At 42.1% G+C, this 21,332-nt stretch overlaps 1 protein-coding gene across 1 annotated transcript; it reads right to left on the bottom strand.

Annotated features, from left to right (window-relative positions):
- Nucleotides 1-7,455: 7,455 nt before the first annotated feature.
- MLANA (melan-A) lies at nucleotides 7,456-16,847 on the bottom strand (the record flags this gene model as incomplete). Its single annotated transcript, XM_079926936.1, has 4 exons — nucleotides 7,456-7,524; nucleotides 8,837-8,950; nucleotides 13,916-14,012; nucleotides 16,771-16,847. The coding sequence occupies 4 exons, from the start codon at nucleotides 16,845-16,847 to the stop codon at nucleotides 7,456-7,458; spliced, it is 357 nt and encodes a 118-aa protein (XP_079783062.1).
- Nucleotides 16,848-21,332: the final 4,485 nt, after the last annotated feature.

Here is a 21,332-nt window from a genome sequence, read left to right on the forward strand (position 1 = left end):
AGGTAGATTTTATACTTACTTGATGTTTATATCCATTATCTTTTTTGGGATACTGATTGTAAACTCATCCACATCCCATTTATAATGATACTATTAAACCTGATCACATGGAGTTGTAGTCTAGGGTTGAAGAGTAGGCCTAAAGACTTCTTTTGAAACTACATTGAAGTTTATTAGTTGAAGAGGGCAGTGAGGGTATTCCTGGAAAGTTGCTAAAGGCTCTCAAAAGCCTAGATTTATACTCTAAGACAGTACCTTTGCTGATCATGTCTATGCTTCACTCTGTAGTCACCTTCCCCCTTTCCTTGTCAGTTTAGAAACCTTGGATTTCAGGGGGAAGTGGGTGATGTTTGAAGTACATTGCATTGTACATACACGGTGCACAATAAATGAATGTATTTACCTACTCAATTTTTTAAAACAAAACAACCTAAAACTATTCATCTTTTGTCTGAAAACAATTCTCTACACCACTTCCAGAAACGAATTTACCGAATTACTTATGACACACTTTATTCCCAGTGAAGGCCCCTCACTTATTAACCACTAATTCTTTTCTGACTCCTAAATCAGAATCCTAATATGACTTTCAAAGCTCTGTGTGATCTGGTGAACCTTAAAGTCCCTGCTCCCCGTTTAGGCTTTTAGAGCCTAAAAGGCTCTTCAGTCTGTTCCTGCTTACCTCTCCAGCTTCATTTCAATTGACTCTCCCCTTTGCTTTCTGTACTCTAGCTTTCTTTTAGTTCCTAGAAAGTTCAAGACCTCAAGATCTTCCCAGATGTTCCCTTTAACTTAATGTTTCATTTCAGGTTCTCATTACATATTACATAACTCCCGCTCCTTACCCCAGCCAGCATCATGCTATTGCAGTCACTCAGAGATTGAGGTCATAGTGTGAGAAATGCATAGTACTCCTTCACAACTGTAATAAAATGATCTGTATGCAATTATTTAATGCCTGTCATTTTTTAAAAGAGAGAGACCTTGTCAGTCATCTTCATCATTGTCACCCTAGCAACTGGCACATAGTAGATATTCAATATGTATTTGTTGAATGAGTGAGGAATCTAGTTAGCTTCTTATATTATTTAAGGTCTAGTTTACTTTAAAAAAAAATAATGCCCCATTTTTACTAGAAGTTTGACTAAATTAATGGATTATATAATCAAAAAGTCAAATTCCTTTTCCTTTGCCTCCAGTTTGGAAGGTCATGTGGATTTCTGGGATCTTGGCCAGAGAGTACAAAGTCAAATTCCTCAGTTCTTTGTGTTCAGTGTTTTTAAGTATTCTTAAAGGTCATCTATTAAAGCATTCATGTAAAGGAAGAAAAGTCACCACAATGCTACCTGAAAGACTTCATGGTCCTGGAAGGGTGTTTCTACCCTTAGTATAGAATTAGTAGGCCATTTGGATGTCAGTATTCAATATCATTTTAAATGCTAAGGTAAAACATGCTGAAATAACATACCTCCTTCTCATGTGTTAGCTCTTTTCTCTCATTCCCTATGATTTTTCCTACCAAAAAAACTTTCCTTTGTGATTTTATATATATATATATATATATATATATATATATATATATAAAAATACTAAGTGACTGCTTAGATTCCTGCTTTCATTCCAAGATTCCAATTTTATTGATATATTTAATAAGTATTTGACATCAATAGTTTTATGATCAAAGCAGCGATGGCTATAATATACACTAAGATAAATGGAAATGTTTGTTTGATCTACTATATCATTGACTTAGAATGAATTTAGAAATACTTAATATTAAAAGCTTGAGAAGATGGCAGGATCTGAAAGTGATCTAAGAAATTTGATGGGGAGTTTAGTTATTCAAAGTTATACTGTACTGTAACATAGAGATGATACATAACTCACTTTAAGTTCTTTCCAGAGGTTGTATTGCCAACACCTGAACCTGGAGCCTCATTGTCACTATAATGCTGTCATCTGCCGCAGGTATTTTTCTTCATTTGTTCAAAAAGCACTTACTATGCACACCATGGTGCTTGATGCTTGCTTGTTTATTAACAAGAAAGCTGAAGGGCATGGCATGGTTCAGGTTCTTATAGTTTAACTTGGAGACAAACTGTGAAAAAAATCTACAGTGTTTTGGTTCTGCAGAACCAAAACTGTGTGTTCTTCTGTATGTAATCTTTAATATCATTCTTAATGCAGTTATCAACATGAACTCAAAAGCATAATTATCAACATAAAATCAGAGAGTTGTATAAATTCATTCTACACATTTATTGAGAACCATATAGTACAAAAGATGTTGTAGGAACAGCATAGATAAGTAAGATCCCTTCCCGGTCCTCAACAAAAAATCAAAAGAATATAACAAGCTAAAAGTAAATGTCAGAGGAATAAAGAACTAAGAGTTTAGTAGGGAGGTGCCAGAGGTTTCAAACACAAGGTGGCGTTTGTGACGGGACAAAGTATGTTTAGAACCAAGCCTGCAGAGACTCAGTCTCACAATATCACAAGGAAGTTAACAATACTCTATTGTATATTTGAAAGTTGCTAAGAGAGTAGATCTTAAAAGTTCTCATCACAAGAAGAAAAAATTGTAACTCTGTGTGGTGAATGTTAACTTATTGTGGTTATATGTCAATTGTACCTCAAGTTCTTAAAAAAGAGAAGCACAAGGAACATACAAGGAACAGAGCAACTGGGTTTGAATAGAATATTACGGGTTAAGAGGACTGGAAGCAAAAGTGACATTCACATGTAAGGTGAAGATTATTAAAGTACCACCTAGGACTACCATTCAGGATTGCTATGAGAATTAGATAAGATAATGCCTGCCACATAGTAAATGTTAATAAATAGTAGCTGCAATCATTCACCTGACTAGAGACAGGGAGGCCAATTGATTACTCGGTGAGTTGAGCAGGTGGTGTGAAGACCTGTCACCTGGCAGTAATGGTAGCAACAGAGAGGTTAAGGGGGGAAAAAAGATGGACACTATTTAGATTGGAAAGGATAGAGAAAGGGGATTTTTAAAGGAAAAGCTTTTTGACTATAAAATTTAGAAACATTTAAGCAACAAAATATCATGAACAAAGTGTTATCTCCCCTAAATTAATCTATGAGTTTAGTGCTAAACTAATGAAAATACTAATAGGTTCATTTGGGGGTGATGTTTTTTTCAATTTTGTTTGGGGTTTTGTTTTTGGTGGGGTTCTTGTTTTGAGGTTTTTTTGTTTTGTTTTTTAAAAAAAGAATTTATTTGCAACTGCAAAGGGGAAAGATGGTTCTCATAGCAATCTTTTAGCACCTGGAATGTTGGAACATTCTGTTGGTTCATCCACTATGAGCATATCGGTGGAAAACCATATGAAAATACAAACTTCTGAAGAAGTATCAGTTTTTTTTTAATTTTACTTTATTTTTTTGTACAGCAGTTTCTTACTAGTCATCCATTTTATACATATTAGTGTATACATGTCTATCCCAATCTCCCAATTCATCCCACCCCCCTCCCCCCACCCCGCTTTACCCCCTTGGTGTCCATACATTTGTTCTCTACATCTGTGTCTCTATTTCTGCCCTGCAAACCAGTTCATCTGTACCATTTTTCTAGGTTCCACGTATATGCGTTAATATATGATATTTGTTTTTCTCTTTCTGACCGACTTCACTCTGTATGACAGTCTTTGGGTCCATCCACATCTCTACAAATGACCCAATTGCGTTCCTTTTTATGGCTGAGTAATATTCCATTGTATATATGTACCACATCTTTATCCATTCGTCTGTCAATGGGCATTTAGGTGGCTTCCATGACCTGACTATTGTAAATAGTGCTGCAATGAACATTGGGGTGCATGTGTCTTTTTGAATTATGGTTTTCTCTGGGTGTATGCCCAGTAGTGGGATTGCTGGGGCATATAGTAATTCTATTTAGGTTTTTTAAGGAACATCCATAGTGTTGTCCACAGTGGCTGTATCAATTTACATTCGGTGGGGTTCTTGTTTTATATCACTTTTTAAATCAAAATTTATTGAGATAAGTAGTTTTTTTTTTTACAGATTTCTTCTGACAGTTCATAGCGTATATAAATGGTCTTTATTGATTTAAATGTCTCTCCCTGATCATATAAAAATTCAATTATGGGTTAAATAATAGTGGACCATTTAGTTCAACCTAAATACAGTACATATATGGATCTAATTCTAGAGTCTAATGGTCTGATATCCGTAAGAATTTTATTATAACCATCTAGATTTGCAAAACACTATCTTAGGAATTACAGTTCTATCAAACTTCAATTTGAGCAAATGTAGCATCAATTAAGTAAAAGCAGTTAATCTGAAAAGAGATTTATTTAAATTATTTTTAAAGAGGGAAAACACAGATGTCCTGCTATGGATGTTTAGGAGTTGGCTGCTGTAAACCTGAATCAGACCTGCAGGTGATGCTCATGCCTGAGCCCTCACAGCTGAAACCTCTCCCTTCCTTTGGGACCTGATGATTCAGGGAGTCTCCTGATACTCTCCCACCTCTGACCAGGGCTGCATGTGGAACAGTGGGGGCAACTTGGGAAAAGCTGGAATTTAAACTGCTTCAGCCAATTTTTGTCTGTTTTGATTATTTTCTTAGCTCAGTGAACTTGCACTCAGCCAAGCTGCCGAACAACTTTCTTGAGCTTTTTTCTCATGGGAGACAATCCAGCTTTGATAAAAGGAAGTGCTTCTTTCCAACTCTTTCTCAAGGCCATCCCTTCTAGGGGTCATGTTTCTGATGTATATGACTAATATTTTTGTGCACTTTGGGACATTTCTTCTCGATTTATATGCAGTAAATTCTCTCCTTGATTGATTTTGATTTTATGCAAATTTGCATCACACTTTTTTTGTTTTTTGGGTTTTTTTTAAGAATACCTTTTCTCTCTCCTAATTTTATTTATTTATTTATTTGTTGGCCACATGAGGCCAATATCTGGATGTTTGAACGGGGGGTACCATAGCAGGTCTATGTCAGGGGGAGGCAGCCATAGTTAGAAGCTTGGGCACGGGGTATTGGCGCCTGAGCAGGGAAAGGTGTGTTCCGGTTAGGGAGCTGGTGGTGGTCCACAGCAAGACTTCGAGGTCTGAATAAGGACTGGAGGGCATCTGTTGAGGGGGGTGGGACGGCATGAAAGATAGATGGTGAAATGCTTACATACAAAGGTGATTCATGCAGTAAATTGGTAATCTGAGATTAACAGAAGCCACTTTCTCACTATGGGGAGAAATTGATTTAAAAATATGAAAAGAGATCAGAATGAAAAAAGTTAGAATGAACCCTTTGTAGTTGATTTAAGATTGGAGTTATCAGTGTGAACTCACGATTTTCAATATATAGAGAAATAAGTAATGAGGTAAATGTGCTCACTTTGTAATTGGGTTTTCTTTTTATTGTTGAGTTGTAAGAGTTACTTATATATACCACATACAATTCCCTTATCAGTTATATCACTTGCAGATATTTTCTCCCAGTGCTGTGTGTCTTCTCCTTCTTGATTTGTCCTTCATTTGAAGCACAGCGCTTTTAATTTTGATGAATTCCAATTTACCAACATTACTTGTGGTTTTGCATCATAACTAAGAAACCATTACCAAATCTAACGTTGCAAAGATTTACTCTTTTGTTTTCTCCTAAGAGAAACAAGGAGAAATCTTAACTAAGGAGTAGTCTTAACTCCTATACTTAGCTCTATGATTTTTTTTTTGAGCTAATTTTTGTAATGGTGTGAGATAGGGATCCAACTTTATTCTTTTGTCAAAAAAAATTTTTTTTACATTCCCACTAACACTTTTATTACAGGAGGATTGGTTATAGCAGGGTGAAGGGGTGATTCAGTGACACACAATAGTAAATAAATAAGCAGCTGTGGTTGGTCTTGGGGGGGCACAGGTTCTTCTATAAGAAGGGGAGGATTGAGGCTCAGACAGGGCCCTGTCATGAGGACAGATGCTGGCCAAATCCTAATGAACTTTTCTTTTTCAGAATTTATTTGTTTGAAAACGGGAGGGAGAGGGCTTATTTTAAGTGTTAAGACTGGACAGAATCAGGAAGGGCAGTGGGGGAGGGTCTTTTAGTATTTTGTGGAATGACATTTTTTTTCAGTGTGTGTAATGTCTCTTTATTCAGTGTTTTTTCTCCTCTGTGCAATCTTGTCTTTTGGTGAAAATGATGCAGTTATGCCACACTGGCGTTTCCAATGACACAAGGTGATTTTAGGTGGTTTACTGACTTGGCATTAAACAACAGTGAGTCACAGAGTGAGCAAGTCATTTCTTTCTCTTGCAAGCCTTCTAATTAGGTCAAAAGATTTTCTCTGATTCTTGCTAACCTCCCTCTTTAATAACGAGGGCACGTTTCAAGTTGACAGCATTCTGTGACCATCAGTATCTTCCTAGGTTTCAATAAAAGTAATTTGCTTTCATTATCTTAATTTTTTATAATCATCCTCTACTTACGAAAAATGATACTGATTTTCCATTTAGGATGGCGATATAAGTTAAGCCAAAAAAATTTTTCAGTGAAAAGAAAAACAGACAGATGTTATGTAGATGTCACACAGATAAATTGCAATATTTTTATACAAATAATGACACCATTCCAGAATTTCTGGTCCCTTATGATTTCTTCTGCATGTGCTTTTGAGAGGGATTTGGGAGCTCAAAGGAGCTAAATTGCCTTTGGAATATTTAAGACAAGACATCAACCAAACTACAGTAGCTTTTACTTGTTTCCAAGTCCTTACACCACCTTCTGGCTTAACAGAAAGTTCTTGTCATTAATTATCATAGCATTGATCCTTGAAGTGAAATGTGATTAGAACTGCACGATATGTATTGCTGAAGATACAGGATCTCTGCAGTATATTATTGTAGCATCATGGAATTTTAGAAGACAAAGAGACATTACTGACACTTTCCTGATCAGGTGAATCTGACTATAATTTGGTAGGTCATTTAGCTCTTGGTCTTAAACCTGTAAAGGTATCCTTTGTGAGTGCTCTGCAGCACAGACTCACCTGCAACAGTCCTGTTAGAGTTCATGTAGGTCAAGAGGCTGCGTCTTCAAAAATCAGAATAGCAGTTTGTTAGTTACTAGCCATATTTCAACTTAAAAAGAAATCAGATGATCCCAGAACACACACTTGAAAGATCTCCCTCAGAAAATAATACTGTAGATTTATTATTACTGGCACAGAGAGTATCATCCATTACCATGTTTATTGACGAAGCTTTTCCCATTTTAATATTTCTCATCATTTCCTCAATCAGTATTGCTAGTTGCCCTATAAGGAATTTAACAGCCAACTTAATAGTAGAGATGATGTACACTGTTTCTACAGCATTCTGAAGCAGAACATTACATGTCCACATCAAATTCAACAAAAAGTGTGAGGGAAATCATTTCAGCATCTCTCAGGGGCCTCCTGGCTCTCACGGAGAGTAAGGTGGTGGTGACTGTTCTGTGGAGAGTTTCTCATAGGCAGATGGAGCATTGGGAACCTGTAAGGGTGAGAAAGGAGAGCATGGGCTTGGCAGCAGTACATATGGTTCTGGAAGAGGGATTAAGTCAAAATAGTTAGCATGATGTTTATACTTTTGCTCTGGATTGAAACTTGTTTAACTGTCCACAGCTAATTTCCACCCAATGAGGTAATCGTTATTAGGTTACACAAGTATATATGTTGAAGCATTGTTGGGGGAAACAATGGCAGAGAAGAAAAAGGGCTAAGTGGCTTCCCAAAAATTTCAGAAACTTATTTATACCTGGATTATCCTTGTCAGTAGAAGCCCCAAACCTAACTAATGAATTCTTGAATCCTGTTAAACAGACACTGATCACACTGCATCTTTACCACAAGCATAAATCCCTATAGTCGTGTCTAAAGGCCACTGCTACTATCAACAGAGCACAAATGTGTCAGCCTTCATTTAATGCTCACAACAACCCTGGGAGTATTTTCAAGGTTTTCATGTTACAGGTCGGGAAACTGAGGCACAAGGAGGTTAAGTCACTTGCCGAAGATCACACAACTGGTAAGTCATGGAGTAACTTGGCTCTGGAGTCAGTGCTCTCAAAAACTATGACGTACTACATCTATACCAGCACTGTCCAATAGAAATAGAGTGCACCACATATGTGATTTTAAAATTTCTAGTAGCTACAATTTAAAAAATTAAGAGAAACAGGTAAAATTGATCTCACTAATATATTTTATTTAACCCCACCTACCAAAATATTATCACTTTGACATGTAGTCAATAAAAAATCATTAATGAATTATACTCTTTTCCTCATACTAAGTTTTTGAAATCTGATATGTATTCCAGCACATCTTAATTCAAACAACTCTGTTTCAAGTGTTCAATAGCCACATGTGACTAGTGGTTACCCTATTGGACAGTGCAACTCTATACAGTTAATAGTGGGTACTTTTTTTTCTCCGTTAGATAATATCTATGTTCAGGACAAAGGCAATTATACTAAAAACATAAGACAAAAGGATATTGTAACCAGAACCAAATTCTTCCTGTAGATCTTACATGTGGGGTCTCATTATTGACCCTGGAAAATCTGGGTATGAGAGGACACAATTTAAGAAAATCTCTATGATTCCCTTGTTTTTAATCTTACTATTTATTTTTTATTATGGTAAAATATACATAACAAAAATTTACCATTTTAACCACTTTTTAAAGTCCGTAGCATTAAGCACATTCACATTGCCCTTGCTTTCTAAATGGGAATAATTTTATTCATTTAAGTTGAAACCAGCCATACACAAAAACATCAAGATGCAGGATCTCAACCTACCACAGGTTCACAATTGTTCTCTTGAAAAGGCAGTTTGGCGTCCTGGTGACCAAGCCCCTCACATGAACATCTTCCTGTTAAGGTACTTTGAGTACCAGCATGAATGCTTTTGTCCTGAAATGTGAATTCATGAAGGTAAGTGGGTGAGGAAAAAATAATTGAGTCCATTAAAGAAAAGAGGAAGAAGCCAAAGTTTTAAGAAAGGGTTTTAATCTTGGTTCTGCCACTTACTCGCTGTGTATCCTCAGGCTAGTCACTTTATCTCTCTGAATTCCAGTGTTTTCATCTGTAATATGAAGATAATATCGCCTACATCTCAAAATTGTTGTGGGAATTAACTAAAGGTGAAGCACCTAGTACAGTGCCTGACACCCACTAGTTAGTCAATGAATATTTTTGAAGGGAAGGAAAAAAAGAGTGAATCTAAAAAATGGCTCTCAGAGAATGGTTACAAGTGGAAGAGATCAGAGCTAGTGAAGCAGGAGCTGGTATCACAGTAAGGACAAGCATATGAGCAACTTGATAGCAGGGACACTGTCTATTTCTGCCTTCCCCATAATGACAGCAAAATATCTGAAACAGTACGAATGCCTGTGTTGTGATAGAAATGCTGTAGCTGTAGCACTGAGCTTCCAAGTCACATCACAACAATGATGGCAAGTCAGTCAAAGGCTGTTGTGCACCTTGAGTTATTGGGGGAGGGGTGGTTAAAAGCTTAGTTCGGTGGTTTGCATAGGTTCAGGGGGTAATGCCTTCCCTCCCTAGAATAGAATGACAACCATTTATGCAAGGCAGAGACACATACCAAAATGGGGACTGCAGGAGCGGTCCATCCTAGTGAGGGGGAGTATTTCATTACTGACATTGTTTAAAATTGCTAGCACATTGTGATTATAAAAAGCAGACTAACTTTTAGTTGCTTTTACTGTTAAATTCTCCACAGCAGTGGTTCTCAAACTTTAGAATGCATCAGCGTCACCTGGAGGGTTTGTTAAATACAGATTCCTGGGCTCACACCCAGAATTTCTTACATAGTATGTCTAGGGTGAAGGCCCATGAATTTGTATTTCTGACAAGTTCCCTGGGTGATGTGGATCCTGCTGGTCCAGGGCCACACAGAGAACCACTGCTCTCCAGACAATGCAATTTCTTATCGCCTGTGCCTGGGGTGACTCAGCTATGCTCAGACACTTAGAGGGAGGAGGAGGTCAAGTGGGGACCATAGGAAAGGAGGGAGTGTATATCCCATCTAAAGGGACAGACCACTGCATAGCTGCCAGTTTTGCCAGATCTTTTGATTTTAAAAAAAAAAAGAAACTAGAAATTAAGATTTTTATGTAAACTGTTACTTTTAAATGCTCGCACCTAATTCATCTTTTGAAGATACAGACCCAAACATATCTGAACCCAGTCCACCAGTAGGGCATGAGCAGCTCTCTGTGGTCCTGGCTGAGGGGGGCTGGAACAGGGAGGCTGTGCAGGTGTTCAGTGCCTCTGCAGGCTTGTCTTCAGACCATGGCTGATTATTGGGGTTACTGGGTTGGAAGAGAAGGGCATCAAGGCAGGTCTCCCAGGGAGGAGAAGTGTTTGGAACATCAATTGGATGAGGCCACACATGGTTGGAGGTGATACCTACACAGTGTGCAGACTGTAAAGAAGTAATTTTCCTAAACTCTAGTCTGAAATCATTATTGACACTACCCCTTGGAAAGATATAAGCACAAGAACCCCAAGTTTGACATGAGGGCCCAGGGAGGTTCTGCTCCCCTCCACCACTCCCAGCAATATATCTCAGGTAAGGTGTTTAATGCATTCTCTCCCTTTACCTCAATTATTGCTTTTATTCTTCTTCTTTTTTTTTTTTAATCCTCACCTGCCATAGGATAGGAGCGTGGGCCACTTCCCCAGTTCACTGCCAATTCTCTGTATTTGATCAAACTTCAGTGTGTGTGTTAAAACATAGGTTCCCAGGTCCCACCACCAGAGATGATCCCAGAATCTGCGTTTTAGCAAGAACCCTAGGTGATTCAAGTGCAAAGGCCCCTGACCATACATTGAGAGACATGGCACCGCAAGACATGAGTGTAAACTGAGCTATCAGCAGAGCCTTTAAATTCTTCCCCAAGAATTAAAAGTATTATGTCCTAAACTTCCCAAGTGAAAGAGTAAAACTGATAAATATGAAAGCCAACTTCCACTCCCTTACAAATCATTTTCCTCTGAGACACATTGCTGCAAAAAGCAGTCTTTCTTTTCAGAAGGTGTTTTTCAGATCTAAGGGGAATTGTTAGCCAAAGGGGAAATTTTAGGAGACCTTAATTCCAACCAACCTTTCTACTATTCTGTGGTCAGTGTAAGTGGGAGAATAAACATATTTCAAAGCCTAATGAAGGTTGCTACATGTGGAGTGATTCAGGTACCCAAAACTTGCGTTTTTCATCACTTATGTTCTTCTGCTTTATAATGAAAATAGAATCACCAAGGAGAGACAGGGAGATGAGTATGTAATTAAATGCAGTACTTAATGCACTATTTTACATAATTTTGCCTAAACTTCTTAGACTGCTGGTCCCCGACATGGCTTTTCAGGAGATATGAAAGTCTCAAAACAATATTTTAATATTAATTTAAAAAATAAATGACAGCATTTTTAAACATTAGGGAACAAGGGAATTTAAACACAGTTCTATCTCATAAAAATTCCAAAAACTCTGCAAATCATTGGTCTAGGCCTGGAGGAATGGAGGGTGGCAGGTTGAACTTGAACTACACCAGGCAAAATGCTCAGTGTCTGAGCTCATGACACTAAGACTGTTACTCTTCAAGTGAACACATTTAAGATGAGAGTGTTGAAGCAGAAAGGAAAAAGAAAAACAAAACACATTGCCTTTTTGTCCGGGTAGCATCAAGCTAGCAATCGTGGACAGTTAGGAAATGGGTACCAACATACTGAGTTTGTAGAGGTTTTACTCCTTGAAAGACTAAATCATTTTTCTTTTACTATGCAGACATAGGGCTTCCCTGGTGCCACAGTGGTTAAGAGTCTGCCTGCCAATACAGGGGACACAGGTTCGAGCCCTGGTCCGGGAAGATCCCACATGCCACGGAGCAGCTAAGCCTGTGCGCCACAGCTACTGAGCCTGCTGTCTAGAGCCTGCCAGCCACAATTACTGAGCTCGCGAGACACAACTACTGAAGCCTGCGCTCCTAGAGCCTGTGCTCCGCAACAAGAGAGGCCACCACAATGAGAAGCCCGCTCACCGCAACAAGAGTAGCCCCCGCTCGCCGCAACTGGAGAAAGCTCACGCGCAAGCAACGAAGACCCAACGCAGCCAAAAGTAAATAAATAAAATAAATAATAAATTTATTTTAAAAAACTTTTTAAATATGCAAACATAGAATGAAATTTTTTAAATTATAGAAGAAAACATATTAAATAAAAACTGATACACATCATGTTATATCATCTGTGTCTAGGTGTATAATAGAGTAAATGAGGCTCAGAGAAATGAAAATCTAACACCACCAAGCAAGTCAATGGCAGACAATGAGACCAACTCCTTATGCCATACGATTGGGTGAGTGCTGTGTGCCAGGCACCGTGCTAGGCACTGGAGTTACAAAGATGAATAAGAAATATTCTCTGTCCCAGCTCATAACCGAGAGAAAGAGAAGGGGTGAAGAAGCAAAAAGTAAATAACAAATTACAAGGCAATGTCATAACACAGTGCTAGAGGTACACATGGAGTGTGTGGCAGAGAGCAAAGAGTTTTATCCCTAACCTCCTAACCCAAGGTTTTGCTACAGAACTTGGTCTGGAGTCTTATTCAGGCTCAGAAACTTCTCCTTCCCATAACTGTCACCACACTGGAGGGCTGCTGCTTGGTGGCTGTATCCCCCCAAGGTCACCCTGTCTTCCATGGTTGGTATCTGGGACGCTATGGCAAGATGGGCATTAGGGAAAGGGACACATGGGACTGCCCAGGCTTCCTGGCAAGGAGGAGAAGAACTTGAAGCTACAGCTCTCCCCTTTCCTTTCTTCTCCTCAGACTGCCGCAGGCTCCAACCCTCCACCCAGGCCGGTCCTCCCCTCCATCACAGAACCTCTTTCTCTGCATGAAGTGCTTGCTGAATGAGGACTGGAACTTTCCAACATCTTTTGTAAATATAAATTTTTTTCCATTACTTATCAACCTCAGAAGCTTTCAGATCTGCAATAACAAGGCAGAGAGGGAGAGAGAGAGAAAGAAAGAGAGAGAGCAAGTTGCAACTCTCCTTCCATCCCATTTCTCACAGTGGAGAATGCTTAAGTTCCAAAGTGCTACCTGCCTTTGAAGCAAGGTTTCTGAAACCTGTCGTCTTTGCAGTTTAGAGACTCTGTTGATGTTTCTCATGTGTGGAAGATCCTGCTACCCCAAGGCTGGACTGTGTCATTTGTTAACTTCCTGCTCGTATGGGTAAAGGAGCAAAAATCCTATTAAAACCACATTGGCCATCAGTGGAGGAAGGAATCTATTAAAAACCAGGTGGTCTTTTGTGCTGCTGAGGGGTGGATGGTTTCCTCACTGCACTGATGGCTGGACAGGTCCTGGGTATGATGGGTTGCTTGCTAACAGAGTTAGAAGAACTTGGAATTCCCAGGCAACCTGGGAGGAAAGGGGTGAAGAGGCAAGGTGAGAGGAGCGGGCCTCTAAGTGGAGTAACAGAGCCAGTGGGAATCCCCAGAAGGATTGGTAAGATCTGGAGTGTCTCAAATGCTGCTGTTCACTGTGCAAGAGAACCACGAACCCTTCTCCTGTGCCCCACAAACCATTAGTGTTTAGCTACACACACAGATAGGCACTCGAGTTTCCTGTGAGTGGAACCAAAAATATGGACCAAGTTCCTGATTGGTGTTCACACGTGGGCAGAGGCAAAGGAAGAGTTACAAGAAGTACAATGTAGAGGAAGACTCATTGGAACCAGGAATCAGAGCTAGAGGTGATCATGAGAATGTCCCCCCACTCCCCAGAAATTCAGAGAAAGAAGGAGAAAGGAGGTCCTTGATCTGGAGGGACACAGCAGTGGGAACTTTACCACCTTCAAGCTTCTGTATCCACTTCGTCTTCTACAGTACCAGCAGGTGATGAGCAGTAAAATTCCCAGGATCACTGTCAGGATGCCAATCCCTGCAGCCCTAGCCCGAGAGATAGAGAAATACATCTTGGTACAGAAACCTTGTTCCAGATTATAATGAAATGTACATCAATGTGTTCTCTTCACAGGGCCTTTGCAGTCAGAGCAGTCCCCAAGGAGTGTCCCACTCCACACCGCACCAAGCACCCACCAGGCCTCCAGCACTCGTACCCAGGGACGGGACCATCTCTGGAAACCTCTCAGGTGTGTGCCCACAGCAGCAGTGCTAACTGGCCTGGGCCCCAGCACCCAAGTTCCAGGTGCAACAGGTACAGTAGCAACTGACCCTTATGTGGACAACATATTTAATGAGACAACATATTTATCTTTTCTTTTCATTAGCGCTAGTTTAAAACATTCTCCCCAACTCTTAGTCCACAAAAAAGAAGTGGAAAGGAACATTGACTTAATGTCTGCTGTAAGCTGGGCACCATGATAACCATTCTACATGCATTAGATTATCGAATTCTCACAACTACCCTGCCAAGCACTGGGGCAAGCACCCCACTATAGGCCCGCAACAATCCACTGGGGTGGGTAGGATGTTCATTTCACATCTGACATCCTCAAGATTTTAGGCTGGTAAAATGCCCAAGGTTGTACCACCAGAGAGCGGCAGAACCAGCATTCCCAGCAACTGGCCCGAGGTACCCAGCCAGTGCCCTTCCTGCTGCATTGCCCTTTCCTGAAATGAAGCTGTCACGGGGACATTCAGTGGGCTCTCATGACTGGAGGCAGCTGATTCAACTCCCAGCATGCCTGTGCTCTAATTCCACCCCCTAGGTCTGTGGTCACCCCCTTGGATATCTTGACACACATAGAGCTCTGTTCCAGCTCTTTTATTTTTTTTTTCAATTTATTTATTTTTGGCTGCGTCAGGTCTTCATTTTGGTGCGCGGGCTTCTCACTGTGGTGGCCTCTTTTGTTGCGGAGCACGGGCTCTAGGCACGCAAGCTTCAGTAGTTGTGGCTCGTGGACTCTAGAGCACAGGCTCAGTAGTTGTGGCGCATGGGCTTAGTTGCTCCACGTCATGTGGGATCTTCCCAGACCAGGGCTCGAAACTATGTCCCCTGCACTGGCAGGCGGACTCTTAACCACTGCGCCACCAGGGAAGCCTTCTGTTCCAGCTCTTCGTGCACAGTTACATTGCACTCACACATGCCTAGTGAGAGCCGAGAACACTGGGATGTGCCAGACACAACACAAGAACCCACTGCCCAGCCAGGCAGGGCTCCTGAGATGTCACCCAGATACCTTCTGCAGTGGAATTGCCTGAGATGCATGTTAAAGTGCAGATCCTGGGGCTTCCCTGGTGGCGCAGTGGTTGGGAGTCTGCCTGCCGATGCAAGGGGCGTGGGTTTGTGCCCCGGTCCGGCAAGATCCCGCGTGCCGCGGAGCGGCTGGGCCCGCGGGCGGCGGCCGCTGGGCCTGCGCGTCCGGAGCCTGTGCTCCGCGGCGGGAGGGGCCACAGTGGTGAGAGGCCCGCGTACCGCAAAAAATAAAATAAAATAAAGTGCAGATCCTGGGCCCCCCACCCCCAGACCTACTGAGTCAGCCTCTTGGGTAGCAGTGCCTAGGAAGCTGCATTTTCACAAGCTCTATAGGCGGCTTATGCCCCCTCAACTGAGAACCTCTCTTGACGGTGGTTTCACAGAGTCTGTTGAGTCATCATACAAGAGCTGAAAGATATCCTACCTAATACCATGTGCAAGAGTATATTTTTGCTCTTGGGACATTTTTTCAGAAGATCTCCCCACCTCCACTCCCAGTTGACCATGCAGGGATGTTAGAGAATCCCACTAGGGTCTTCTGAGGAAATGCTCCAGGCTGAACTCCTCCTCGGTGCCTTTGATGGGTTTTTCATGTCTCTTGCCCCTGCTAGGTCATTCTGGTAAAGCTATTCAACAGTTCTTTCCCGAGAGAGCAGGTTTGCAGAAAGTTCTGAGCAGACCACTTAAGAGATGGTCCACATAAAAACCAGGTTCCTCGTTTGTCCTGTTGGAGTCTCCACTCGGGGTTGGGGGGGGCCCTGCCACTATCCCCCGACCTTGCCCACTCTCATCCATGCAGACTGTGTCCTACAGCCTGTGTTCCCATCACAGCACATACACTTGCCGAAATTACTCCCATGCCTAACTCTCCCACTAGGTTGTAAGATTTTTTCAAAGGCAAGAATAGCATCTTGGGCTGGTATACAATGCTTAGCACTTAGAAATGTCTAATCATGTAAATACTTAGTTTAAGTTAATTCATAATACGAAACACCTTTCTTTAGGATAAAGTATTGATGCAAAGGTTATGACCCTGAATCACCTTGGAGTCAGTCAGCAGGTGGAGTCACACACATCTACCCTTCATCCTCACTTGCCCTTTGGCAACTTGCCTTTGTTCTGTCTGCAAACCACATCCGGAAGCCTGAGTGGAGTAGACAGGCAAGGCTTGAGGAAAGAGGCATCTTGCTCCCAGACAGATGTTTTTCAGCCTGAGAACCTACAATGAATGCCTCATAGCCAAGAATGCAGACAAAAATGGCAAGATCCAGCTTTTTACCTTTCCTACCTCCTTGCCTCCTTGGCCTCAGAGAAGCTTGAGGTCCCTTGTAGGATCACAGGGTCTCCTCACCTCATTGCCAGGGTCTTTACTTTCTGGAGGAATAGACACTAGAGAGTTTTACAGACAGGCATGTGCTGGGGGAAGCCAGCAGGCTGTGTAAGCAAAAGACAAACTGGAAACCCCGCTGCGTCTGGTTTTGAACTTACTCTTCAGCTGTGATGTAGGAATGGCCGTGCCCCTTCTTGGGGGAACCATAGATGTAGTGAGCCTCTTTTCTTGGCATCTTGTGGGGTCAGACCTCGGGTCACCTAACAGCAGGGGCACACAAGTGTCATTTCACGCATCCAGCATGTTCTTACATCTCATAAACACCCACAAAGACATTCTTGCTAGGTGACCAGGAATGACAGCCGAACCCTCTGGTTTCTCCCTGTGAGAGGATTTGCACCTCCTTCTTTCACTAATATCAAGTGGAAATCGCTCAGGTTCAAAGAAAGAACCACAAACAAAAGGAAAATACTTTCAAACTGAGTTATAATTTGGGGGGGGGGAAAAAGTAACCTTTAATTTGACTCTATACCATAAACTTGTAGGGAAACAAACAAGAAGCATTTTTATTCCTTACTTTCCCTGGTCCAAGACTGTGGTTAATAAGAGGAGTTATTTCTCTCCAAAGGTATTATTTTATATTGATCATTGGACAAATAGAAGGCTATGATGACATAATGTGTGTGTGGCCTAGCACAGCATCCTCCAAGCCCATTTTCCAAAAAATGAAACTGCCCCAAAATACAAAATTTTAAACTATGATACAAACAAATAGAAAAAAAGCTCATGAACTTCAGTGGTCATGATTAGAGCGTGCTTGCTAAAAATCAACAATGGTTTCTCTTCTCTCCTTGCTAGTGTGCTTTTTTCTTCCCTCTTATTGTTCTCATGAATCCCAAAGGTCTGGTCCCCATAGAGTTGTATTAATGAGCCTGTTTAAAACAGCTGAAGAGAAGTGGGAGCGAGGAGCAGAGAGTTTACCCCACGAACCCATTCCTTGGGGCATTTCATGTGTAATTTTCCCTTCCCAGTTGTAAAGAAGAAATCACACTTGAACTCACTGATCATCTCAGGTGAATAATGTAGGGGTGAACTCTGTGCTCAAAATGATAGACACAAAACTTAATTAATTTTGCATTAAGTTGTTTTTGTAAATCTATACCTCCAGCTTTGAGCCTTGGCAAACAGTGTGGGCTCGTCAAATGCACCTCATCCCACCTGAGCCAAGAAAATTGGTTCTTCAAGGGAGCAGACACAGCTGTTCATGAGCCAGCTGCAGCCTGAACAACTGCTTCTCCTGCTTCTCTGCTTTGCTTCCTGGCAGCCTAGAGGGAGGACCTAGGAGGAGACTCTGTGAACCTTCAGAAGTCAGAGAATTATAAATGTTGAGGAGGAATTCTGCCGACAGCCGGGAGTCATGGAGGCTGGAGGATCACACCAGAATCTCCCAACCGTGTTCTGTTCTGAAAGAATGGGTGAGATGGCAATGCTCTTACCTGCCTGGATGGGATCCACTCCGTCTGCTGGCTGGCCCTGTGTGTGAAGATTGCTTCTCTGGCTCTTAATCTTTTTAATTTTTTTTCCTGGTCTTGAGTCCCATGTTAGTCACGAGTTTGGATTTCTGATGGAGTCATTTGTGATTGCTTAATTGGCGTGAAAGAAACCGATTTCATTCCTCTCCTCAAAAAGTCACAGCTCACTGTGGCCTCTGTTTTCCCCAATCCTAGGGTTTCATCTTAGGGAAGCCATTAATTTTAAATGCCAATCCCTTCTCTGTAGGGTTGCCAGATAAAATATAGGATTCCTAGTTACATTTGAATTTCAGATAAACAATGAATAATTTTTTAGTGTAACTGTGTCCGGGCAATATTTTTTAATGTAAATATGTCCCACTTATTGCATGGGATGTATTTTTACTAAAAAAAAAAATTTGTTATTTATCTGAAATTCAAGTATAACTGGGGGGCTTCCCTGGTGGCGCAGTGGTTGAGAGTCCGCCTGCCGATGCAGGGGACACGGGTTCATGCCCCGGTCCAGGAAGATCCCACATGCCGTGGAGCGGCTGGGCCCGTGAGCCATGGCCCCTGGGCCTGCGCGTCTGGAGCCTGTGCTCCGCAAGGGGAGAGGCCACAACAGTGAGAGGCCCACGTACCACAAAAAAATAAAAAATAAAAAAATATATAAATATATATAAATATAAATATAAATATAAATATAAATATATATATATATATATATATATATATATATATATATATATATATATATATATATATATATATATAAAACTGGGCACCCTATACCTTCCCTCATCTCTACCTCAAAGGATTGGTGAGACTTTGGGCTCAGACCTGGAGGTCATCTAGGACCATGACCTCCTGATCAAGAAGAGGAAATAGAGGATCCCTAAATCTTCCTGAGCTGAGCTCCCAGATTTTTTGTGATGCCCTCAGAGATGACTGTCCCCTGGGAAGTGTGGGTTTCTTGCATTTGCAAGGAGCAGACAAAATTTCCTCTTTGAAGGTAGTATATGACCTACCTAGAATTTTATTAAAACCAGGGCAGATTCAACCTGACATTATAGCCTACTCCAAGAGTCAAATGGTTACAGCCCAGAAGCATTTCAGTGGGACAGAATTATCTTTGCTCACCAGCTCTCTGTAACCATTGTGGAAAAGCAAAAACCAAACAAAACACCCACCAGAATAAAGGAATGTGAGAGTTCTCACCAGCTGAGGACTTAGATTAAATGACCACTAAAGTCCCCTTCCCCATAATATTCAAGAGCCCCCTCCTTCCTGATCCTCTGGCTTTCCAGTTTCCACTGGACTGTTCTGTGTGAGGGCATTATCAACCTACTGGATAATCATCAGTGGAAATGGCAAGGGGGAAATAAAACAGGGTGGGGGAGGTTGATGTTTATTAGGTGAGATCCTTATCCTCTTCTTTCTGAAAAGGAGAGAGAAAATGCAAACCGATCTGAATGACAAGAAGGAGTCCTTCATAAAAAGATAGGGGGACAGCATTTCAAATAGAGGGAAGAACCAGTGCAAAGGCCCTGGGGCAGAGTAATGGGGCATGACTTGGTCTGGATTCCCAGAACTGAGGCTGATTCAGGAGATCTTGTAAGAAAATCAGGAAGGATACAAATCTTTGGTGTTGAGGGATTTGGGGAGAGTAACTTCAACCTGAACCTCAGGATTACACCTGATAACTCCCAGGAAGGCCTAGCGGTGGGTGCTAGTCTAGAAAGAAGGATGCAGTTCTGATCCAAGAGGCCGAAGGTTTGTGCTAAGTTGGACTCTACTAACTAACATGGCCCCCTGGATGATTGGCAGCAGGACCAGAGAAGAGGGAGGTACTGACCTGGATCTCAGGGCAAGGGGAAGCTCCCAGGTCTCGCTCAAGTCCCCTGGTGATGTGAGCTAGTTCCAGGTCCCTGAGTGTGCCTGGACACTGTTCCAGGGTGGAAACCACAAGGCAGCTGGCATCGCCTTCCCCAGAGGGGCCTACAGGACCAGGCCCAGCACACTGGGGACACTGTGACCGGTCTGGTCACTTCCTTTCCAGCTAATCTGCTTTTTGGAGCTCAGCGAGGGAGCCCTGATCAGATCTTACAAAGGCAACTCTTTAGGTCTTTGAGTGGTTTGCAGCCTCTGAGGTGCCCAGTCCTGTTAGGGTGAATCACCCAAGATGAGCTGGGGTGGCTTTTTTCAAATAACAGTTCCCAGGGAACCTCAGCCTGAAAACCCTACACATCCTGTTTCCTGGAAGTGCCCCCAGAAGTTCCCATTGACTAAGGCTCCTAGTCACTGTCCTTGGACTGGCCTAGGCCTCAGGCTCTGCCTCAGAGCCAGCCCAAGCCAGGCCCCACCTGCCCTCACCCTGCACACTTCCTTCCTAGTGACTTCCTATCTTCCCCGGCAGTGTAACACCCAGCCACCAGGCTCACAGTCGGGGCTCTAGAGTCCGAACTGCCTGCACCTCCTCTATTCAATCTGTGTGACCTTGGGTAAATCATAAACCTCTTAGAACCTCACTGCATGCATCTAAAAAAGTAGAGCTAATAATAGTATCTACTTCCTAGATTAGTTGTGAGAGTAAAAGGAGATAATTACCACCTGCTTGGCACAGTGTCTAAACTTGCTCTTGCTCAACAGAGTAAGTTTAGCAACAATGTTATTACAAGGCTGCCCCACCCACTACCCCTCTGGCCCAGTTCAAACCTGCTTTGAGTTTGGATGTGGCACTGCCCCTTCCTGTGCCCCAGTCCCAGGGTTAGAGCTTGGAGCAGGTGACACCTTACTGGCCACTGCCCGGTTCTCTGCTGCCACCTGGTGGGCCTTGGCCCCCCTTGCACTACAGGCCCACCTGATAAGCCACTGGGACTGATTGCAGAGATGCCTCTTTGATCTTTTCAAAACCCTCCTGCTCACACTGCTCAGGAGCCAGAATCCTCTTTACTCATCTTCCTTGGGGATTAGAACCTTCTTCAGTGCCCCACAAGACTGTGAGCTTTTGCCCTCTTACACACACCTCAACAGAACATGCTAGAATGTTATAAAAGGCAGTGCTGTAAAGGGGGGTTGATGCTGCTGCCCTTTTGTAGGAGAAGCTGAACAAAGAGAACTTGCTTTTCAGAAAGTGGAGAAGGCAGGTAGACATCTCTGCAGTTATTGAGGCAGGCTGCAGACAGCCCTACACCCAGTGGGGTCCTGGA

Source organism: Stenella coeruleoalba (genome assembly GCF_951394435.1).
Source record: "Stenella coeruleoalba genome assembly, chromosome: 7".
Taxonomy (NCBI): domain Eukaryota; kingdom Metazoa; phylum Chordata; class Mammalia; order Artiodactyla; family Delphinidae; genus Stenella; species Stenella coeruleoalba.